This window comes from Sylvia atricapilla, chromosome 1 (assembly GCF_009819655.1).
Source record: "Sylvia atricapilla isolate bSylAtr1 chromosome 1, bSylAtr1.pri, whole genome shotgun sequence".
In the NCBI taxonomy this organism is placed as follows: Eukaryota; Metazoa; Chordata; class Aves; order Passeriformes; family Sylviidae; genus Sylvia; species Sylvia atricapilla.
Window position 1 is genome coordinate 69,211,849 of NC_089140.1, and position 21,560 is coordinate 69,233,408.

The 21,560-nt window shown below is 39.6% G+C and overlaps 1 protein-coding gene across 2 annotated transcripts in view; it reads right to left on the reverse strand.

Annotated features, from left to right (window-relative positions):
- The window catches only part of GMDS (GDP-mannose 4,6-dehydratase), a 405,745-nt gene that overhangs the window by 80,161 nt on the left and 304,024 nt on the right, over positions 1-21,560 (reverse strand). For both annotated transcript variants that reach the window (XM_066325722.1, XM_066325731.1), the window contains exon 8: positions 2,579-2,697. In XM_066325722.1, coding sequence (XP_066181819.1) covers positions 2,579-2,697 — 119 coding nt within the window. The remainder of the gene's footprint in view (positions 1-2,578; positions 2,698-21,560) is intronic.

Here is a 21,560-nt window from a genome sequence, read left to right on the forward strand (position 1 = left end):
GGTTACTCCCAAAAGGAGATATATTCAAACTGGAGGAGGTGGGAGTAGAAATTCATTGGGGCTTTCAAAGAAAGGTTACCAGACAGAGGTTACCAGACAGCTGCCCAAGGAGTCATGTGTGCGCTGCAAAAGCATGGGTCAGGCTGACACCTGGAAAAACTATGGAGGTTCTTAACAAAACTTCTCAAATCCTGAGGAATATTTTACATTTAGTAAAATATTTACATCTAGCAATTTGAAAGACGAGCAATGGCTACAGCATGAGTAGCGGGTGAGTTCTGATGTCATTCTCAGCTTGGGAGCAGGGGGAAAGAATGGCTGGTTTGTCTGAACAGGCTACATGCAAAACGTTCAGGGTTACGCCACTGTCAAAATGATCAGCAATGAAATTATCACCAGCACTTAAAATGTCACCTGAGTCCTCATGTATTTGTATTTACATATTTATATATCACCTGTAAATGGCGTAAGGAATTAAAAATTTATACATAGGAAACAAAAACTTCAGAAGAGCCAGAGGGACTAGAAACCCAAGCCCCCATTTCTAAAGCAATTTATGTTCCTAAAAACCAATGTCACTAGGTGTCATGTGAGTCCTTATACAATTTTTGCAAATTACTCTTATTGATTAGTAATAAAAAAGGCAACTAGGCCTTTGAACACAAAAAATACCTGCTCTACTTCACATTTGGAGTTATACTGTGAAGTTTTCCTGAGAGACCAGATTGTGACTGATTCAACCCAAACACTGACTGCATTAAACATCAACATAAATGATACACAGTCTACCATATGGAGCCACATGTGAGCAAAAAAACTAACAGGACACCAAATTTTGAGTGTTAGGAACAACTAAATCTAAAGTAATCCTTTAATATCCCCTCTATAATAGAAGCTATTAATAAAAGTATTTTCACTTTTATTTCTGGCTTTGTTGTTTTCTTTAGGTTTTCTTGAGGACTTAATTTGCTGTCTGAAAAGCACATGCTGATTTGTCACTCCTGGGAAATGCTGAGATTTCTCAGACCAACACCAAAGCAGGGAGTTCAGTATTAAACTAAGGGATAAATTTAGTGACATCAAAAGGAACTGTGACGTGGGGAACATCTGCAAATAAAGACATTCAGATAGGTACTGGCATTTACATATCAGCCTCTAATTGTAGGTAATCAAAACTAAAAACTTGAAAAAGTTGTTCACCAAACATTCATTGTTGCTTTGACAAATAATATTAGACAGGGACATGGTAGTTCTCAAAATCACCAGAATTCTTACTCATACAGAGCAGTTGTATCTGCTGCACTTTCCTATGCACTCTTACTAGGTAGAATTAGCTTATAAACACAAGAAACAAAACTACTGAAAGAGAACAAAAATTGAAAAAGAAAAAACAATTATCAGGGTTCCAATTATCTCTCCTTTAGCCTCTCAAACTTCACTACTGTTAAGGTAGTGAGGGACAGTGTGTGATCACAGGGACTTCTTGCAATCAAGAAATGATTGAAAGAAAAATATGGAGAGAAGCTTATTCCCCAAACTGAGCTTTTGGGTTACAAATGCTATTTATACGGTCTCTCTCTCCCTCATCAGAATTTCTTTTTCTGGAAGTTGATGCCAAAAATTGAAACCAGACTAAAAACTCATTGAGGAGAAAATGTTATTACCTCCCCAGCCACCCACTGGCTGTTCAAATAATATTGTATATATCTGTGCACTTCTGCATATTTATTGAATTTGTCAAGTTTTTGTTCCCAAGTAAAACTTATTGGCCCTGTCAAAAGTTCACCAGCTGCACAAGTGACTTTGATGGCCTGAGGAACAGCCCTGGCGCTAGCGTCATGGAAGAGCCTGTGGCTTTCCTCTCCCTTTTCCAGCTGAGATTGGTATGTTGATGCATGGGGCCCAGAGAAGATACAGAAGGAGGGAAATTGAAAAAATAATAAACAATAAAAATATAAATTACAGAAAGCGCTCACCAAGCCATCCTGGTTTTATTATACGGCCTTGGGAAGGAATTTTGTATTTTCAATCAAACTATGTGGAATATGCATTGTAAACGTTCTGCACCCACTGCTCAACATTTCTAAAGCTTAGTAGAAGAAGAGTTGATAGGAATGTAGAGGGGTTTGCTACATAAGCCTTGTAGTGTGGCTGATGGGCTGACACCTGGAAAGAACAGGGCTGGTAAGTGTCACCTCTTCAGATCATAGAGGATGGGGACAGGACTGCTGGGATCTGGGGCACAAAGTGGAGAATTGGGTAGAAAAGCCCCTCTTGAAGGAAGGTGATGATCCGCACCCTGGTTACTAGCATCTTTGGAGGGGCTTCCCTGCCCCGAGACAGGGAGGAAAAAGAATGAAGACTTTGACAAAAAAATTAAGATTAACCCATCTAGGGGGCAACACTAGACGTATCTGCTGTGGCAGTCATTCATGCATGGAAGGTCTCATATGTTACAAGCAAAAAGTGAGGGTGGGAAAAAAAAGGAATGTAGACAACAAACACTCTGTTTTGTCGCAGCAAATGTGAGAGGCTAGAAACGTTCAACTTGTGGCTACTCTCTCATCCTCATACTTACACGATGGTTTTCCCAATGTGCTTAAATGACTTCTCCACAAATTCACGGACACTGTGGACCTCCCCAGTGGCTATGACAAAGTCCTCAGGCTCATCTGTTTGCAACATCAACCACATGGCCTGCAGAAAGATAAACAAAGTCAGATTCAGTGCACATGTAAGTGGCCTCTTTGGTACATGATATTGTATTACCGCATTTTTGATTTGGAAATAACTACATGTACACACACATACCCCAAGCTGGGGAAATTAGCACCTTCTTTACACAGTGGCTATTAACCAGTTCAGTGCAACTCTGAAAAGAGTTCAATTATTTCTTATTACAGAAAACAATGCTGTATTTGATTTTCAATTTGTTTCACAGCGGGAGTTTCTGCAGGGGAGACTTTAATATGTTTACTTTTGAACGCTGAGGCTTGGTTTAGTGCTCATGAGCATGGATTCACTTGTTTAAAGCACTGCATGAACTGACATTGATACGGGTAAAAGAGCAAAATTTTGTAATATTTCAGTCCAGAGTGCTGTTGTCTGTCTGCTACACAGTGATGTCAAACACACTGAAGCATGAAAATATGGATCCTTCTGGCTGTTTCTTCTGCCGCATTTGTTTTGCCTAAGATGAGATTTTAATTAAGAGTAAGTATTTAAAAAGTTATTTAACCAAGTAAATCCACTGTCCCTGCTGAATATGTGTTGAATGTTACATATTAAATTACTGAAGAAGAAACTTTTGACACAGGAACAGAGAAAACGCTGGTGGAAAAGCAACACAATCACTAACATCAGTTACAGAGGACTGTTTGTGCAGCAAGAGTTTCACAGTATCTTTAGAAGCAAAACTTCATCGGATTGTCAACATGTTTGCATTTCATGGGACCAGTTTTTAATTCCCATTGCAATGTCTTTCACAAAGTCCTTTCCCACAAACAAGTAATGATGGGTGGGCGCCATCTCAGAGGGCTGGCCGGCTAAGTCAGCAGGAAAGCTGGAAAGCAGATGGAAAAGAGGTATTCAAAGACATGTGTGACTTGTCTGAGATATCACCACAGGTACATTTCAATTTTCTGATGTGCAAGGCTGTAACTGGACTGTTTGACTGCATAGGAGCTGTAGTTGTACAGATTAATTATTACTTTAGATCCATCAAAACGATGCAAACGCTTCATTTCCTTTGGAGAGGAAAAGGGAATACCTGTATGGCATGATCCTCATTTAATAAATAACCAGAAGAGGGAAACAAAATAATTCAACTCTCGCTCCATATGGTAAAAAGGACTGTCATCCTCTCACATTGTAATCCATGATGCTATTTGCATTGACCTCTTCACATCAGCTTTAAAGAAAACAACTTTAGTAGGTCCCCTGATGGTAGTGGATACTCTGCAAATCAGATTAATAAAAGCTTTGGGATATCTCAGGTTCTCTTCATAAATACCACCTGAAATATTCAATTTTTCCTCTCTATTCTCAATAAATCAATGTCCTGCATACAAGGCAATACATCCCACTTAAATGGTTCTAGGTGCAAGCCATTTTTCTTTACAGTTATTATTTTATGCATCTTCCAAAGTTTTGACAAGATTTTATTAACATGTTCCTTTTGAACCTTTTTACTTCTTGAATGTGCGTGGAAAGCTCGGTTTTGGGCAACTGCTGTGAAGTCCTTGACATAAATTATAAATTGTGCTTTAGGGAGATGACCTGCTGGGCAGGACAATGGCAGCAACTTTATTTTTCCTTTCCAGGACTGAACATCCTAGCCAATGACGCAGAAATCCCCAACTGGCTGATGAAAGTCATCTTGTGGGGAGGAGATGTCTTAACTTGTATCTCATACATGAGCTTTTTTGGAACACTGGGGTTTCCCTGCTGATTTGAGAGGTCACCATAAATCACCAAGTCCTGTTTCTTCATGACTGGACAAGCTTGCAAGATTCACAGTAGCAGCAGCTGCACAGAAAGGTAACAGGAGTATCTAAAATAACTGGTTGATAGTTTTGATTCTCGCAGCTTAGTCCCTGACTTCACAAACCTTCAGGCTTCCTTAAGCAGTCTTACACATCCTCATATGAGAGGGCACTATTTGGGCAAATATGGATTTCCAACATTAGACAATCAGTCAGTCAGGGGCAATGGTTCTCCTCCAAACTTTGCTGGATGTTTGCTGCACATAAATGAACTCCTTTTCTTGCCTTAACACTGTAGTGTCAGTTACATTGGAGAGAGATGTAGAAACAAAACCTCATGTATCAGTAAAAATCCCCCCTTACCCAAAAATGCTACATTGGTTGACTGCATATGCAATTAGCACAAGCACCTGCTATTTACTATGACCATCGGTAAAGTAATATCAATACGGCTAAGTAGAAGCAGGATCAGACTTCCTACAATTTTTTTGCCACCCCTCCACTTTTAAACATCTCAGTATTGTAATTCCTTTGGTACAGTTTCAGTGCAGGCACTTATGCCAAGACAGTCAACATTTTAGAGAGTATTTAAAATATTTACGCTTTACTTTTCGTATTAATATGAAATAGAGTTGAAAGTTTCTCTTTACTCTAAAACACACCCTACACTGAAGGAGGCAGCTGCAAAATACTAACAGAAGATCAACCTTTGACAGTGGGCCCAATGAAATAAACCCAGAGGTTTTATGCATTTGGATTTATCAACTTCTGTCTACCATTTCAAAAAGCATGCAATCGCTGTCTTAGGAATGCGACTTAAACTGCAGTAAATTTCAACAGGATCAACTTAGAAATGATCAAACAGTGCAAACAGAGTTGCTAAATGTGATTTTTGCTTCAAATCCTACCAGGAAAGAATGTTTAGATTAATGGTTACTTGAGAATCTATCACTGCGGGTTCTTTTATTTTTTCTGGCATTTACAATTATTGGCACTTAGAGTTACCTCAATCCAATCAGGTATGAAAAAAATTTACATGCTAAAAATTACAAAGTAAGTGATAGCTCTGTTTTGCATTGAGGAAGGTGACCAAATGCTCTTGCTTTTAATGGGTCTGCATGAACAGTCTGTAAAAAAATGTCAAGGCAAGCCAGAAGAAAGAAAAAACTGAACAAGTCTCACAGCCAAAATTATATTTCCTCAGGTACAGCCCACAACAACTAATAAGACATCCATGTACAGGCAGGAGCTATATCATTTCCCTACATCAAGCACTAGGAATGTGATTCTCCTCACATCAGACTAATAAAGCTCCTTGACCTATGAATTTCTAGGCATTTCCTTTAAGAAACCATATTGTACCAGACTTGTGGCTGAGAATGAGAGGAAAGGGGGTGATACAGCTCCAGGTTTATTTGTCATTACTGAATGGCTTACTGGTTTTAACAGAGGGGAAAAGCTTTGTTTAAATTTCCACTGAAAGTAATTAATGGTTATTGACTGGCAAATGAAGAACAGGTGACACTCTGAATTAGAAGATAAATGATCTCATGTTCTAGCGTGATAATGGGTTAGTAATTGCTACAAAGCCTCAGATTAGTGGGTCCCATCATAATGCTAGATCATGTCCAGAACACAAAGGCCTCTGTGTGAGAGGTATTCAGCCGTTCACCTCCTGATCCAGCTGCAGAGTGATTTGCTCCATTTATTCTCTGATGGACTGCACAACTGAGGCAAAAGTTCAGCCATTCTCACCTTCCTGTTCACATGCTGAACCACATGACCCATGACATGGCTGAACTGGGATAAAAACATTGCCCAGCTTTGGCTTTTGGCTATCTTTTAACCATCACAAGGTCATATATTTTAGGAATTTTTCTGGTGCAGGAACTGAAAATTGTGGATTTTCCTGTATTTCTTTGTAAAGGCTTTTCTGGATGGGCTGACAGCAAGTAAAGAAATTACTTGTGTTCAGTTCTGCCACACTCTCCCTAAATTTTTGCTCAGTATGGATAACAAAATGTGGGTAGATGTTGAATAGGAGGAGAAAACTACCATGGAAACAATTCAGGCTTTGACTCACTTTGAGTAAGACTCTTCCGTTAATGGCAAAAGTGACAAAACATATTTTTTGTATTTGAATTCTTTTTGGCTCTGGTCTGCCAAGTCACAAAGTCTAAAGGCACTTCTATGTCATTTACTTTTAAAGACAGAAACCTAACAGGAGATATGTAGCTAGTCTAGCAAGCAGACACACTTTTATGATTATGTGGACTAGGATATCTGTTCTGCATGCCTGAACTCCAGCCTCTGCCAAAATCTTTCCTCTTTCATCTTTCCCCTCTACCCTTTTCTCTATATAAACCCCTGCCAGTAGTAAGCAACATTTTCAAGCAACATATCCAAAACATGAACCAGTCTTATCCCTGCCCCAACCTCTTTGCTTATGCAGTGTTTGCACCTGGGCTAGTAAGTGGGAACCCCCAAGTTCGATGAACACAACCCCCATACAGATACATTTTGTGCATGCCGCTGCCACTATGGCTGTGATGTGTCTGCTTGTCTCGAGAATCTAGAGTATGTTGTAGACGTGTTTCACCATTAACTTCCAGTCTAGCATCCCAGTAAGAAGACATTTATTAACTGGGCTGTCATCCATGGATAACAAAGACCCGGTAGTTGAGGTTATGTTTAACTCCATGTATTTGAGACTTCTGTTTCACTGTCTGCTCTCGCACTACGTATAGTTAAAATGGGCTCATAATCAGGTATCTTCCTATTCAAGAGCAAAAATAAATCCAACTTTTTAAGATTTTAAAGGACAGCTGATGATTTCTGCTCTAGAAATAAAAGACATTTTTATTCAAAGCAATAAGTATAAAGCCTTTTCCTATGTCTCATCCAATTCAACACCCAAACCAGATATGACTGAACAGGTCCCACAGTGGGATAAATAGGAAATGTTCCTGTTGGTACTAATTACTATTGACCTGCACTGCTACATAGCAGTTTTTCCCAAAACCTATACTGTAGAAAAAACCACTTCCATAAGTCTTTCTAGGTGTTACTCAGGGAAATTCTGACTTTGCATTTGCCACACATGGAGAAAAAAAATCAGACCAAATCAGTAATGTTTACTTTAGGAGATGGAACAGATAGTTGCAGCCTGATGCATGGTGCGTTGTCTGTGAGTTTCAGAGGCAAAGAAGCAGAGGCTGGTGAATGTCTAGCTCTACTTATCACTGCGGAAGGAATGGGTTACCTCAAGGCTGTCAACAATCAGGGAGCAACTTCTGACTAAGTCAGAAAACATCACCACCTGGAGAGACCCAAAAGTACATTATCACCATTTATAGAAATTCTATCTTTATGGTATTCCATAGTCTATTGTCTAGAAGTGGGCAGAAGCATTCAGTGGGTTGGATATGGTACTCTAGTGATCCCAAACATGGCTATCCTGCTGGGGTCACTGCTGAGAAGGAGAATTGAGCATTTTGGGCCAAAGCATGATGAGCCTTTACAGGGATGTGGGAGCAAAGGAGAGTCTTCTCCCCATATGGTGAGCACAAAGGCCTGGCATGACTGCTGTTCCTGCGTGCATCATGAGGGACTGTTCCATTTGTGCCACAAAAGACAGGGCTATTGTACCACCTCCTTCTCTGCATTGTCCCAGCTCAACTGCACTGGCATTGACAGAGACTGCTTGGCATCTCCCGTGCCGAGCGACGTGTGGAGATGTCATGCCCACGCATTTCCTGCCTGCTTGGGATGAGGAGCAGTTCCAGATGCCACCACCCGGCTCCTCCTGACACAACCCAGCCGACTGGCTGTGGTTTCTCAAGCTGCTACAGAACTGACCACAATTGATGATGGTGCCTTAGAAAAGTGAGACAGGACATTGACTCAGAGCTCTGAACCCAAACTGACTCCCAGGTTATCTATTTACTCACTTTTGGAGGGGCAGAGAAGGAAGAAAAGGTGCTACACTGAGGGCTGAGTCACCCACATCTGATTGACTTGTGGGGCTGTTAAAGGAGTAGGTGTGTCCTGGGTGTACCCGGTAGGCATCAGAGTGTGTTATACAAGGAGATTATATAAAGACACAGTGAGACTTGCAGATAACACACAACACAGGGCGGCGGGGGGGGGGTGTAAAATCTGCTTGCACATTTTGCACACAACAGGGCCATAGCACATATGGCTGAAAAACACCAGTGAAGCTGAAGCACAGCACAGAAGTGTTGTGATGAGAGTAAGCTGTAAGCTGCCTCTGCCTGACAGCCAACATACAAAAGTGTTGGGCATGATCCCGTGCTCCCTGCCACAATGGGAGTTCAGTCTAGAGTAATGACTATTGCTTTAGTACTTGTTTCTGACAATGTTATAGGTCAAGGCAAGCACAGCAGAGAGACTCTTGCCAAAGAAAACCACAGGGATGTGCTGCCAGGCATGCCGATACTCCTAAGAAGCCAGTGACAGCGGGAATATGGGAGTATGCATAATCAATGTACTACCATGCCTTTTTCCCCCCTAAATTACAACCCTTCTTGCTCAGCTACTTAAAAAGCAAGGGTGCACACCCAATAAGTAAGAACCTTACTGGGCTGTCACAGCTTGTATTTGAAAGGCAAATGTAAGTTCAGGATTAAAGCCATTGTCTATCATTGCACTTGGTGACTTTTCACATGCTCAACCCTTTCTCAAAACCTCCAGCAAAAGAGGTACTTCCCAAGAAGGGCAGGACACATGCCTCTTCCTTTCCTCCAAAGAGTCATCATCCTGTTTTCTCAGATTACCAAAAATCACAGCGTTGGTGCAAGATCTGTTGCTCAAGGAGCCTTCATTCATGGAAAAATCCTTGTGAACACCATTTAAGTATCTATCAGATCTCATCAGTTTAAATTCATTTTGATATGCTTCTTCCTTAACTGTGTAATGCTGAACATAAGGACTCCAAAGTCTGTATACAAAGTTTTTCCTTCAGCTGTGTCTTTTCTGCTCACTCTGAGGAGACATTGAGTGCTTATGACATGGCAGCTGCTTCCATTCAGAAGAGCTCCATTTGCAAACCATAGACATTGCAGACACAAAAAATATAAATGGGAACAGATTTGAGATAAAAACATTTTCCTCTGAGAGAAAAAAAACCCCATCATTTGATAAGAAACAATGGAAAATTTACCTTAAGAATCCCAGGAAAGTAAACAAACAGCAAGTCTCCTGGGATGAGATAGGGACTAATTTTATAAACTTTCTCAGAAATTTTTGACGTTACAGTTGAGAAATTTCCACAGAAGCAATTTGAAGCATGCTTGCTGATTTAGTCAAATCCTATGGTTTGGCTCTAGAGGTGAACTTGTTCAGAGCAGAACTGTGTTCCGGTCTATGATTTTTTCTTTCAAGTTGAAAGAGTATAGTTGACACATTGAAAGATAATAATCCAACAATTATAAAGTTACTAAGATAATAAAATACCTGATAATCTTTGTGGACCATCTCAAATGAAAACAATATCAATGTCTTCTGAAACAAAAGCCCTCACATCTGTAGGAAATACTGGGAAATACTGTCTAACTTCTCTCTTGTAAGTAGATAGGCCAATTGTTTTAAAGATCTCATGGAGGACTCGTGAAACTTTAGTAGGCAGTTCTATTAATAAAAACCACAAGAATTATAATCCAGATAAACCTTAAAGGTCAACCTTCCCTGTTAACGCAACATGGTGTTTCTCACATGGACCTCGGGTGAACACAAAGTTCTCATTGTGTTATCAAAAACTAGATTACTCCTTTTTTTCCCCCCTTGTGTCACTGAATGTCAAAATATTGTTCTTTCAATATGTGGAAGTATTTGTATACAGTTTTATAACTGATCTTTAGTTGCTAGCTGGAGGCAAAAAAGAAACAGTAAAGCTTCTTGTTGGGAAACCTCAACCAACAATGAAAATTAATATAGTCCTTTTTTCCTGCCAAAAAATTTTGAACAGATTTTTAAATCCACAATGGTTTGTTTATTCTTCAAATGGCTAGATTGGAAGTGACATGTGTGACACAAAGTAAATTAATGAAAAAATACAGAAAGGATGCACATATGCTCTGTTTCTTTCATTTCAGTTTTGGAGGATATTGTTCTAATTGCTAACAAAGAGCTTCCTTAAATTCTGTTTAAGAGAAAAGGGAAAGAAATTCAAAGCTAAAGAGAGGAAAAAAAAAAAAAAAAAAAAAATTGAGAGAGAGAGAGAGAGAGAGAAATCTGAATTGAAGAAAGTATGTGAGAGTTTAACCGCTCAGATCTGAATTACATAGACAAGTCTATAGAGCAAATACATGTTTCCCAGGCTCCACCTAGCAGGCAATTCGGAAAGATATTTGACCCGCTTTCCCCTCCCTTTCTACCCTTCCAGAATTAATTTTCCTTGCTATTTTTATATGAATGTACAACAAAATGCCTCTTCACAAAGAGGCAGGCTCCCATTTGACAGGATTACTCACCGCTAAAGTAAAGGGTTGTACCCAGGTTGCGGTGAGGGCAGAGGAGTCTTAGGGACCCATGCCAGGAAGGGCTGGTTGGGGTCATGATCTAACCACAAGAAAACAGGCGAGGCTTTCAAGTCAAGTACTGGCACGTTCACTGGGGCAAAACAATCAGCCTCAGAATAATGATCACAATGTAGATATTGATCACAAAAATGTTTACAGTGCAACATTTGACTATAAAAAGATCCTGGTTCCTGCTTCTAACACCTGTTTGCCTCCTATTTCTTTCCTGGATTGCTTAAACACTTACAGCTAAACTCAAGCTGACTTATGCTCCTTTTGATGGGGGTAGGAGGAACAGCATAATCTATAGGCCAAAGTATCACTGATCTCCACAGAAACAACAATGCTGTTATCCATACCATGACTCAGAAAATTATTTTCTCTCTCCAAATCTTCCTTTTCTGCCTCTGCAGCTTGCTGGCTTCTCTTCTCCAGGGTTGCTGGTCTGTCCAATGCCTATCCAGTAGGCTCTGACTCAGGTTAAACCACTAGTTGTACTGTAAAAGAATTTCTAAGAGCAGCAGAGAATGGCCAGAGCACAGGCAGATAGGCTCAGAGATAATAAAGCAGCACTTTATAATGTTTACAGATATTTGAGGGTATAATTGAGAAAGAAAGAAGAGCAGTCTTTTAGGACAGTAAGAATAACAAAGCAAGAGCACTAAAGATAAAATTCATGAACAGTGCTATTGAAAAACAACGCAGGGAGAAAGAGTTAGTTAATAATATAAAATTAACCTGAAATTTATTTAATAAATTACATTTCCCCCTCAAATTTCCAGAGTTCATCTCACACTTTTGAGCTTCATGCATTTTCTCCTCAGACTGCTATGAGTTTTCAAATATGTTACATTCTTGAATATTAATCTAAAATAAATGAAATGAAATGTCAATTTACTCCCCCTGAGCAAAACATTTACTATTGGTTTTGTTTTTAAAAATTAGAATCTTTGTCTGAATAAGCTGTGCAAATAAAGAGCCTGCTATCTTAAACACACCACTGAACTTCACTTTTTGATTTTATTGCAGATCTCAGTGTACTGGAGTTGGAAGTAAGAAAAATTTCCGCCATTAAGTCATTATTACTTGTGAGACAGTGATAAAATTGCACATCAGGCACCATTTTACTAACTATAAAAAGCAAGTAGTCATCTGAAAAAAGAGAAGAAGGATGCTAAGGTAATGTCATTCCTGGTGCAATGGATTTTTTTTTCTTTTCCTTTACCAGAACATTTCAGGTGACAACATTTTGGAATTTGATGCTAAATTCTCTTGGCTGAGTACAGACTGAGACAAGCACACGGCTTTGATGCCTCAGGGATACGGTAATGCAATACAGAGGGATTTATTTTCTTTTTTATTTTTACCTCATGTCACAAGTTCAATTTTAGGCCAACAGTACCCAAAACGGCCACCATGTGATATAGCAGCTTATGCAAAGAGTCTGGCGGTTTTAACCCAAGCCCTGGGACAGAGGAATCTGCCTCACAGGCTTGCTGCCACGGTGTTAGCACTACAGTTGCTCTGGCTGAGTTCTTCCGTGCTCAGGGTCCGGTACGAGCTCATGATCTCTGCCATCCCAAATTGGGGCATGGAAATCTCAGCTAGAAAAAGGCAACAGCAAAATGATCCCAGAAACCAAAGGATGGCTGTTAGAAGTCTGGCTGTGCTGCGCAGATGTGAAAAGGCAATGTGAAGATTATTTTTGAGCATGCTCAAAAATACATTTGGAGGGCATTTTGCATTGACCTTCCCTTGGCTTGCTCTGTCCATTCTGATTCCACCGTCATTACTAATTACTGTTCCTGCAGCAGCACTCAGTTGCAACAAATCCTGAGTCAGGGAAAGGGAAGGATCTGCACTGAAACCATAGATACGGCTGCTCTCCATGGGCTAGTGTCAGAATGGAATAGAAAATTTTATTCAGTTTGTTCCCAGCAATAAATACAATCCTGGCATCCTGGATAAATCCTTCACATAACAGCATGTGTTCTTTTATGCACCCTGGGAGCGATTCTATTTAAAGCCATGGAATTGTGGGTGTGAGACTGTAAGCACATCCACTTACCCAAAACAAAATTAAAACCTGTCTTATATTAGAGTCAGGAGAGCTGTTACGAAAAATGCAAACCATATGAAGTTTTAAGTATACTTATGTTTTTTATCTGTCTCTGTGTAGCATATACAATTGACTTTCACTGCCTGAGATGAAGTGATGACAAGTGTTTTACCATATTATTACAGAATACCCCAGTAGCATTATCACACTTCAACTTTTGCTCGCAATAAATCTCTGCTACATGCATGTCAGAAGTCATTGCTCATATCACATCCAGACAAATTAAGGGCCCTCCCTCCCCATGGACATGAACGAGACTCCACACACACTAGGTATCCTGCCATTAAGGCTGGAATAACTCCCACAGGTCAGACACCGGGAACAACGTTCCCACACGCATTACTGGGCAAGGCCAGAGGTCTGTTCTCAGGCAAATAACAGTGGCACAGGCATGAGTCATTGCAGAATGCAATGGATTTATCACCACAATGACACCATCATCCCTTATATGCTGGTTTCCATATGCAAGTCTCAGTCAATTCTTTTTATTCTTCTTCTCAGAGATTTATAAATCAACTGCTGAAACATATTTCACATGAACATAATTCTCTGTTCTGTATGTTTTTTGTTGTAGCTATACCATAAGCACGTTCTAATTACATGGATCCAGTTTTAGGTCCTGCCTGCTTATTGGTTTCAGTTTGGTCCAACCAAATGATGAGCAGTCTCCCAATCTCAGCAGTGTTAATGACTCTCTTTGGAGCCTTCACTAAAGCATTTCATCTTACAGCCCAAAATCTGCTGTCTAGAAAACTGGAGTCATAGTATTTATGGAACTAAAGTGCTGTAAGAAAGTTAAGGGTAGCACAGACATTTCATGATGAAGTACATTATTTGTTATATTATTAGATTAAACTTTGCACTTTTATATTGAAAGGTGGGAATTCAAACATTCTTCCTTAATACTGACTAGCTCTGGACTAATTAAAGACAAATTAAAGGAGCAAGGAAATGTAAGGATGAGTTCACACAGAAATCATCGTTAGATTACATTTTCCAAAATTCAAAAAAATAGACGTTCCTTGCAATAGTGCAGATAATTGTTATGATGCAAGAAATAAGTGAGATAACTACTCAGGTGATCAAGGTACTAATAATCAAGCTACAGTTGTGTCTTTTGCTCTGTTGATTAAACTTCATAAAATTTATTTTTTCCCTTTTTGCAAAATAATTGAAGGAAACTTGTAAATTAACTCTTTGAATATTTTTCCAGAGAAATATTCTGTCCTGCAAACCATGCCTAATTCCGGGTTCATGTGAAATCAATTTCATTAATTTCTACAGCCTACCAGCATAAAAGAGAGGAAAGTGGGATGTGTAACTCATATCACTGTAAGTAGCTCTCTGATGCCACACTCTTTTCTGCATTTGACCCAAGAGGTAATTGTAAAACCAGGTATGAAACAAACTGTTGCATCACATGGTGAAATAATAACTAAACTTATTCTTAAACCTCCTCACTTAGTGTTCTTCTCCTTTTTAGCACGAAGAAAATAGCAAAGCATGAGACCATGTGGGAAGGAAAGGAAATAAAACCATCTTGCTGCACATCCTGGAGAAGCATCTAAAGCCCGAGACTACTGTAATGCAGACCTCCCTCGAATCCTGCCCTCTCTAGCTGCCACCTCTCAGTCCCCACGCTGACCCCCTGAATCAAGCCAGATGGGACTGGCAGAGACATGTCAAGGAAGTGCTGAAAAGGTGACTTGGGTCTCTGGCAGCTAGTCTGGAGCTCATTTCTATGTGAAATCTCTGGGGGCTCCTGCTTTGCAATTTCTCAGGAATGTTTAATTCTCCTCATCCCTTTGCTGAGTCTCTCTGGAGAGGTCATGGAGGCCTGTGACATCCCTGGAGGGCACTGCCTAACTAAATTAGCATGAGATAACTTTGGACTCTCTTCCAAACAAGAAAATACAAGGGAGAGAATTTCATTAAAAGCAGAAGACTAGGTGATCCAAGTTAATCCCAGCCCAGAGCTGCTGCAGAAATGTTCTCTGTTTATATTTTGACTTTACTCTCTGTTACAGAGTTCACTGACTATAATGGAAGCTGTGTTAAGTGCACAACTTGACCTCAGTTGACCAAATCTTAGTTTCATAATAAAGACAAAAAGTGGGTTAGGCAGCTCTAAAAGGTCTGATGAGTTACTGTTTTGCCTGTTTGTGTGTGACTACGTAGAACACTGAGTGAATGGTAAAAGATAAGCACTGATGAACTTTATTCTTTAGATGAGCTTTTTAATCAAGAGACATGAATGTTTTAACACGCAACACTATTATAATGCATATGTGTGTAGGCTTAGCAAATGCAACTAAGTCCCAAACTTGCATTTTGGGGTTTTTTATTGGCTTGTGTACAAAGATTTTTATTTCCATTTCTTCAGTGGATGACGGAAAAAAAGACAAGTTGGAGAAGAGAGAACAGCAAAGTCTGCACCCTGTTCTGCAATAATGTTTCCCATGCAACTCGAGGGCAGGGTAAGACACAAAGGTAGGTCAACACACCCAGCAATATCCCACCTCATCTTCTAGCAATGAAGCAATCCCAGCAACCACCACAGCAAATAGCTCCAAAACAAGGATTTGATTGTCTGTATACAAACAGGATGGGGAACAAATCAGAATTTTTTTACTTGGGCTGAGTTTGTTACAGCTGACACTAGGGAAACAGGAGATAAAACAAAAATGTACCCAAAATACCTCATTGCCTGAGCTTCATCTATTGGAAAAACTGAGCTGGTAAGACCCAGGAATTCACACTTCACAGTACTGTTAAATATACTGGTAGTAATAAAGTGAGACCACCTAACTCAGTAGAATATGAATGAAAACCACATTATTCTTGAAAACATGAGATTATAAAGGAAAATCTTTATTAAATGCTGTTTATAAGTCAGTGCTTCATAACGGCATGCTTTGACTATATTGGGACAAATCCTCCTCCTTCTGAGAAGACAAGAAGAAAAGGAAAAGGTACAAAAGTTCATACAGTTCACATTAAGGACAACCCAATGTGCTGTCTCCCTTCAGGAAGGAAATATTAGCATGGCCCCTTAGCTATACTCTGAGGGCAATGATCTGCTGGGAAACATGATTTCCAGTCGGCAGATCTTGGGGCACCAGCAGGATAAACCAGGGTTCCTACTCCTGCCACAGTTGTCTCTTTTTCACACAAGGACCACTGCTTTGCCATGGATGCCACTGAGTTTGTACACACGCAGTTAAAAAGCAAATTTTCCCACTGAGCTTTTCCAGAAGCTGCGGGTCTGTTTAGTAAGTGCTTTTCCTAGTCTTCCTCAGAAAGATGAAATCATATGCCAGAGGAGAAAGTTATTCCAGCATGGGAGAGAGACTGGAGAAAACGTTATCACGATAACTTCCTTCCACAGTGAATATTCTTACCCACTCCTTAAAGCTTGCTTCATCACCAAAATCACACCCTGAAATCAGGCATGTAGGTCCAAATCCAGCCCCCCTGGAGTCAGTCAAATCTTTGCTACAGACTTCTGTGAGGATGGAATTTCATTCCGTATGTAGGAGCCTGTCACGGCCAAAGGCGAAAAAGAAAGGGTGTTTTCCACGCAGGCTCTGCTTTTCTACTTTTGTGCCCCTTGGGAAACTGGTGCAATTAGATCCCTATTATTATATACTGGAAAGGCATATTTGGCACTGCATATGAGTTTATGTACTTAAAAAACAGAGGGAAATTTTAAATATAACTTACTCTCTTTCAAACAGCAGACTTTATATATAAACAGTTCAAAGTTGCTACAGTCTGGTAACTGAATAATTAGGGAAAAAATAAGCATGTGAAATATATGATTAGCTGGCAAAGAAAGAGTGCTAAATAAGATTCTACTCCTTTTAAATGCCAAAACAAGGGATAAAAATTCGTATTTGTATCCAAAAAATTAATCAACCTAACTTCAAATATTTGAATCAGAACCACGAGGAAGGAGACTTTATAGCTATAGGCTTTTGTTGTTATTGTAGGACTTCCCGGGAAGGTGGAAATAGGAAAATTAAGCCAAAGAGACTAAAAGTGTGATCTCAACAAATCTACTTATACATGCATTAAACACATCCTTTGTCACAATTAGAGTTCCCTTTGTCGTCTACCTAAATTCAGAGCTCTCTAGTCCTGTGGACAAGCCCACACGGGGGTTTAAAGCAACTGAATTGATTTGCTGTACTATTTCATCCAGGCTGATTTCCCTGGACCAGACCCATGAGCATACTGCACTATGAGGAACAACATGTTTGATGAGTGATAGACTGGGAGTTCTTACTATAAACATTGAATTTTCTTACTTGTTTCCTTTATCAACAGAGGGCTCAGCTTGTGTTCTGTTTCCTTAAAATATGTATTTTCTCCTCCTAGAATTTTAATTGGATACATTAGTCTGCATTGTCCTAAATTATCAGCAATAGTATTTTGAAGTATTTACCAAATAATTTGTTTTATCTCCTGAGAAAGCGGCAAGTTAATGGTGAAAAAAATCTTTGCATTTGCAAATTCATCATGCACAGGAGGGCACATCCTCAGATGTCATATTTTGGTATGTCAATTAGTCTGTAATGTCTTTCAGATATTTCTGGGTAAAAGTATCACAGTAACCCAAATAATTTTCATCACATCTGAACTTTTATATGCCTCACCAGAACACATTTAGATAGGGAGGAAGGATTTTGTCTTTATGTTGTAAGGCAAGAAAGGAAGATGCCTTTTTTTCCAGCTCCCCCAGCAATTCAATGCCTGGAGGAGAAACAGGAAAGAAACCATGGTGACCTCTCTGAACTTTGGGAAGCAGCTGCCAGCTCAGCAGGAGTAGCATTGCTGATGGACTCTAGTACCTACTGCTGGAAGAAGCCTTTAAGCCTTTCTTGCTCTCCCTCCTCTCTCTCTTTCTTTCTCTCTTTTAGACATCCTCTATCTCTAAATTATAGAGATGGAAGAGAAAGAGGGAACTTTCAGAAACCTCAGGAGTCAACTTGTTATTAGACTGGATTAAGAAGTCACAAAGTTAAAGTTTCCAATTATCCATACAAAATCAAAACAATTTAATTGTTGTATTGAGCAAGCAAAGCATAACTTTGTTTAAGGAATGATCTATGTATAATTTCTACTTTCTTGAACACTTTGTCTCTTGACATATTAATGCTATTCCTCCCCAAATTCAATCTTCTAAAAAATGTTTATGCTTCTAAAAAAGATTTAGACTTGGCAGATGTGAAACAAACCTACGTCTCATATGTAGGAAAAAAATTCACACAAAAGGAAAGTGCTGACTTCTCTAATTCTAGATTTAAAGGTACCTTTGAACATTTCTAGCCAGTTATCGCAATGAAGTTCACCAACTTATTTCCTCTGCCTTTGAGAAAATGAACTTATTAAAAGAACAGAAAGCAAAATAAACAAATACTGTGAGGAGACTTTTCATTTTTTAAGATTAAAAGTGTGAGAATGTCAGGGAAACAAGAACACAGTTGACACCCTTATCCTGAATATTTTATTACACAGATTTAACCTTATGCCTCAAGAGGAACTCCTGCATATAAATGAGGGGGAAACACAGCCACGTTCCAGTACCAATGCCACACAGAGATACCACACAACACTGAAACATGACTGCTGGTCAGTTAAGGTTTCTTTTTTTGTTTTCCCTGTTGTGAAGCCAAAGTAAAGGTATCATCTTAAGACTGGGGATGAAGGGCATTAAGCAAAAGCACTGACACTTGTGATGGGTTAAGTTCACACAATGAGTCTGCTGCCTTGGATCAGCTACACAAGGCAACATGCAACTCTGCCTTAAGTGCCTGTCCTTGTTTCGTTTTCTTTTCCTCTTGTTTTTGTTATTTGGATTTTTTTTTTTTTTCCTCAGCCCAAAATCCAGGAGAGTCAAGCAGCTTCATCAAGCTCAGACCTTTAATAAAGTAGTTTAGGTTCTGCAGTTAAAGGAGAGAGTTGATAGAGGACTTAGAGGAAAAGGCAGATGAAGAGGAAGGGGGAGGAGAGGAGAATGTTTTCTGGCATCTGATCCAGGTTTAAAACTGTGTTTCATTTTCTTAAACAAAACAAAAACACTCCTCCAACTTCGGGAAATCCTTAGAAAAACAACAAAAACATTGTTTCAGAAGGCAATTATGGTTGCTAAAATGACACATCATTTATGAATGGAAGTACTTAGAAGAGAGTAAACTAATTCTTAAGGACAATAGCAAACACACATTGGACTTAAATTTGCTGTTTCCTTGGCACTGTTACACTGACAATTAAATTATTCAAGATTTGCACTACTGTAGTAAAAAGCAGAGCCAAGACCATTATTTCCATCACTGACAAAGAAATGCTTATATCCTAACTGTGCAAAAGTCTTAATAAAACCACAGGATTAATTATTTAATCAGTAAATGAAACACAGACTGATCAGAAAATTCCTAATAGCAATAGGGGTAATAGTAGTAGGAATAGTAATAATAATAGCAGTAGTGAAAAGATTGTGGTCATACTTTACAGACACACTAGGTTCAAAGTCTGTCTATCAGATATATAAATCAAGAATTTTATCACCTTATCCTGTTAAGTGTTACCTACAGAAAGGTAGAGTTCAATCACTGAATATATGCTTTGAAAAACTCCTGTAGTTAATTAGTAAATTAGCATAGGCTGATGTGTCCAGTTTAACAGTATCCCCATAGTACTGACACAGAAATCAAAATAGTAGCCACTGAAACTCAGATGGTTCACAAGTCACACTTAAGACTGTATATTGTAATGAAAAGTCCAATTTTTATTATCTGGTAAAAGCAATGTACTTTTTTATCATCAAGATCACATTTAAGGCTTTCCAATGATGTAGTTTATAAGGGCTCCAGTTTTGAAAGAATGAGGATAAATACTTCAAATCGCATTCCCCTCCTAGTTCCCTCCACTTTACAGCCGACCAAGTTTGCAACAGAAAACTCTTCCCTTCCTCTTACATATTTAGAGTAAAACAGACAGACACAACTTTTTTGTCTTGTTTACTAATGAAACAAGGCTTATGCACTTCACATGCACTTGGTTCCGTGCCCAGTAACTCCTGATTTCCTACTGCCTTATTTTCATCAAAATTTGGCAAAGGAACAGCAGTACCAAAAAAATTTAATTACTGCAAGTCTGGCCAAAATAGGAGTTGACAAAGGGAGAGATACCCTTTTGGATTACTAAGGAAATGGCCAAGCCTGAGTGTAACCAGGGAATGCACACAGGAAGGAGCTATTACAAAGCATCAGAATGTATGGGCAACTTCAAGCAGAGGTTGCAGTTTGTGTGATACTAGACACCCAACCATGTGTCACAAAACAAATGTCTTGTTTACAGAACTACATCTTCAAAAAATGAAGTTCAGACTTGCCAGCTTTGGAGAGGCATTGTGCAGGAGCACAGTCTCTGGAGGTTTTAAATTTGTTTTTGTTTTTTTTAAAATGCTGCTGACTTTGCATAACAACTTACACATAATAATTACAAATGGACTGGCTGAACATACCTTGCTCAACACACCTGACCAGCAGTATGAAATTCTGTGTGAATTTCCCCACCAACTGCTCCTATCCTACCAAGGGAAGTGCATGTGATGCCAGCATGGAAACCTTTTGCTCTTCCCAATCAGCTGGATACTTCAGCATCAGTGTCCCCAAGAGCAGACAAAGAGGGCTGGGAGAGGCTGAGGGCAGACCATGACTGGTCTGGAGGGCCACAACAATTGCACATTGCTTCCTGCAAGGGTTAAGCCAGGAAACATCTCCCGTCTTATCACTGCAGTGCATGCCCAGCTCTGCTGATAACATCTGCAGGCAGCTTTATGCATCAGTGGTGTAAATATGACACTAAGGGGGGTGCCCACTACCCTCCTGGTTATATAGGGAGTGTTTTGATCAAGCAGATGAGAAAACACAAACAAGAAAATGCTGGCAGTTCAAACTGGCTTTCATTACCTAGTGTTCTGTGACAAAATTAGTTGGGAGAGATTACTTATTTCCCCTGTCCTCCCCAGCTGAGCCCAGAGAGTTCTGAGTGTCAACACTCTGAGGTTGTACCCATGTCTCTGTCTGTAGAGGCTGGACAGTGGGAGTCTGCAACATCCTGCAAACACAAGGGAAGACAAATATCTTCCAAAGAGCTATATAAGCTGTCATCAGGGTACCTGGATCAGCCCTGATCTCACCAGCAGGCATTGCTGCTCAACTGGAACACAAATTCTTTGTACGTGTGCCAAGACATTTCATCTCTTAATTGAAGTAAAAAAGCCCATATATCAGGGTCTCAAAAGGAAGCCATTGTTTCCTTGTGCAATCCCAACTTACTCCTTTCTAAGAACACCTTCAATCATGACTCAGACGTTGGAATGCCACAGGAAGGATGCACTGCAGCACAGAC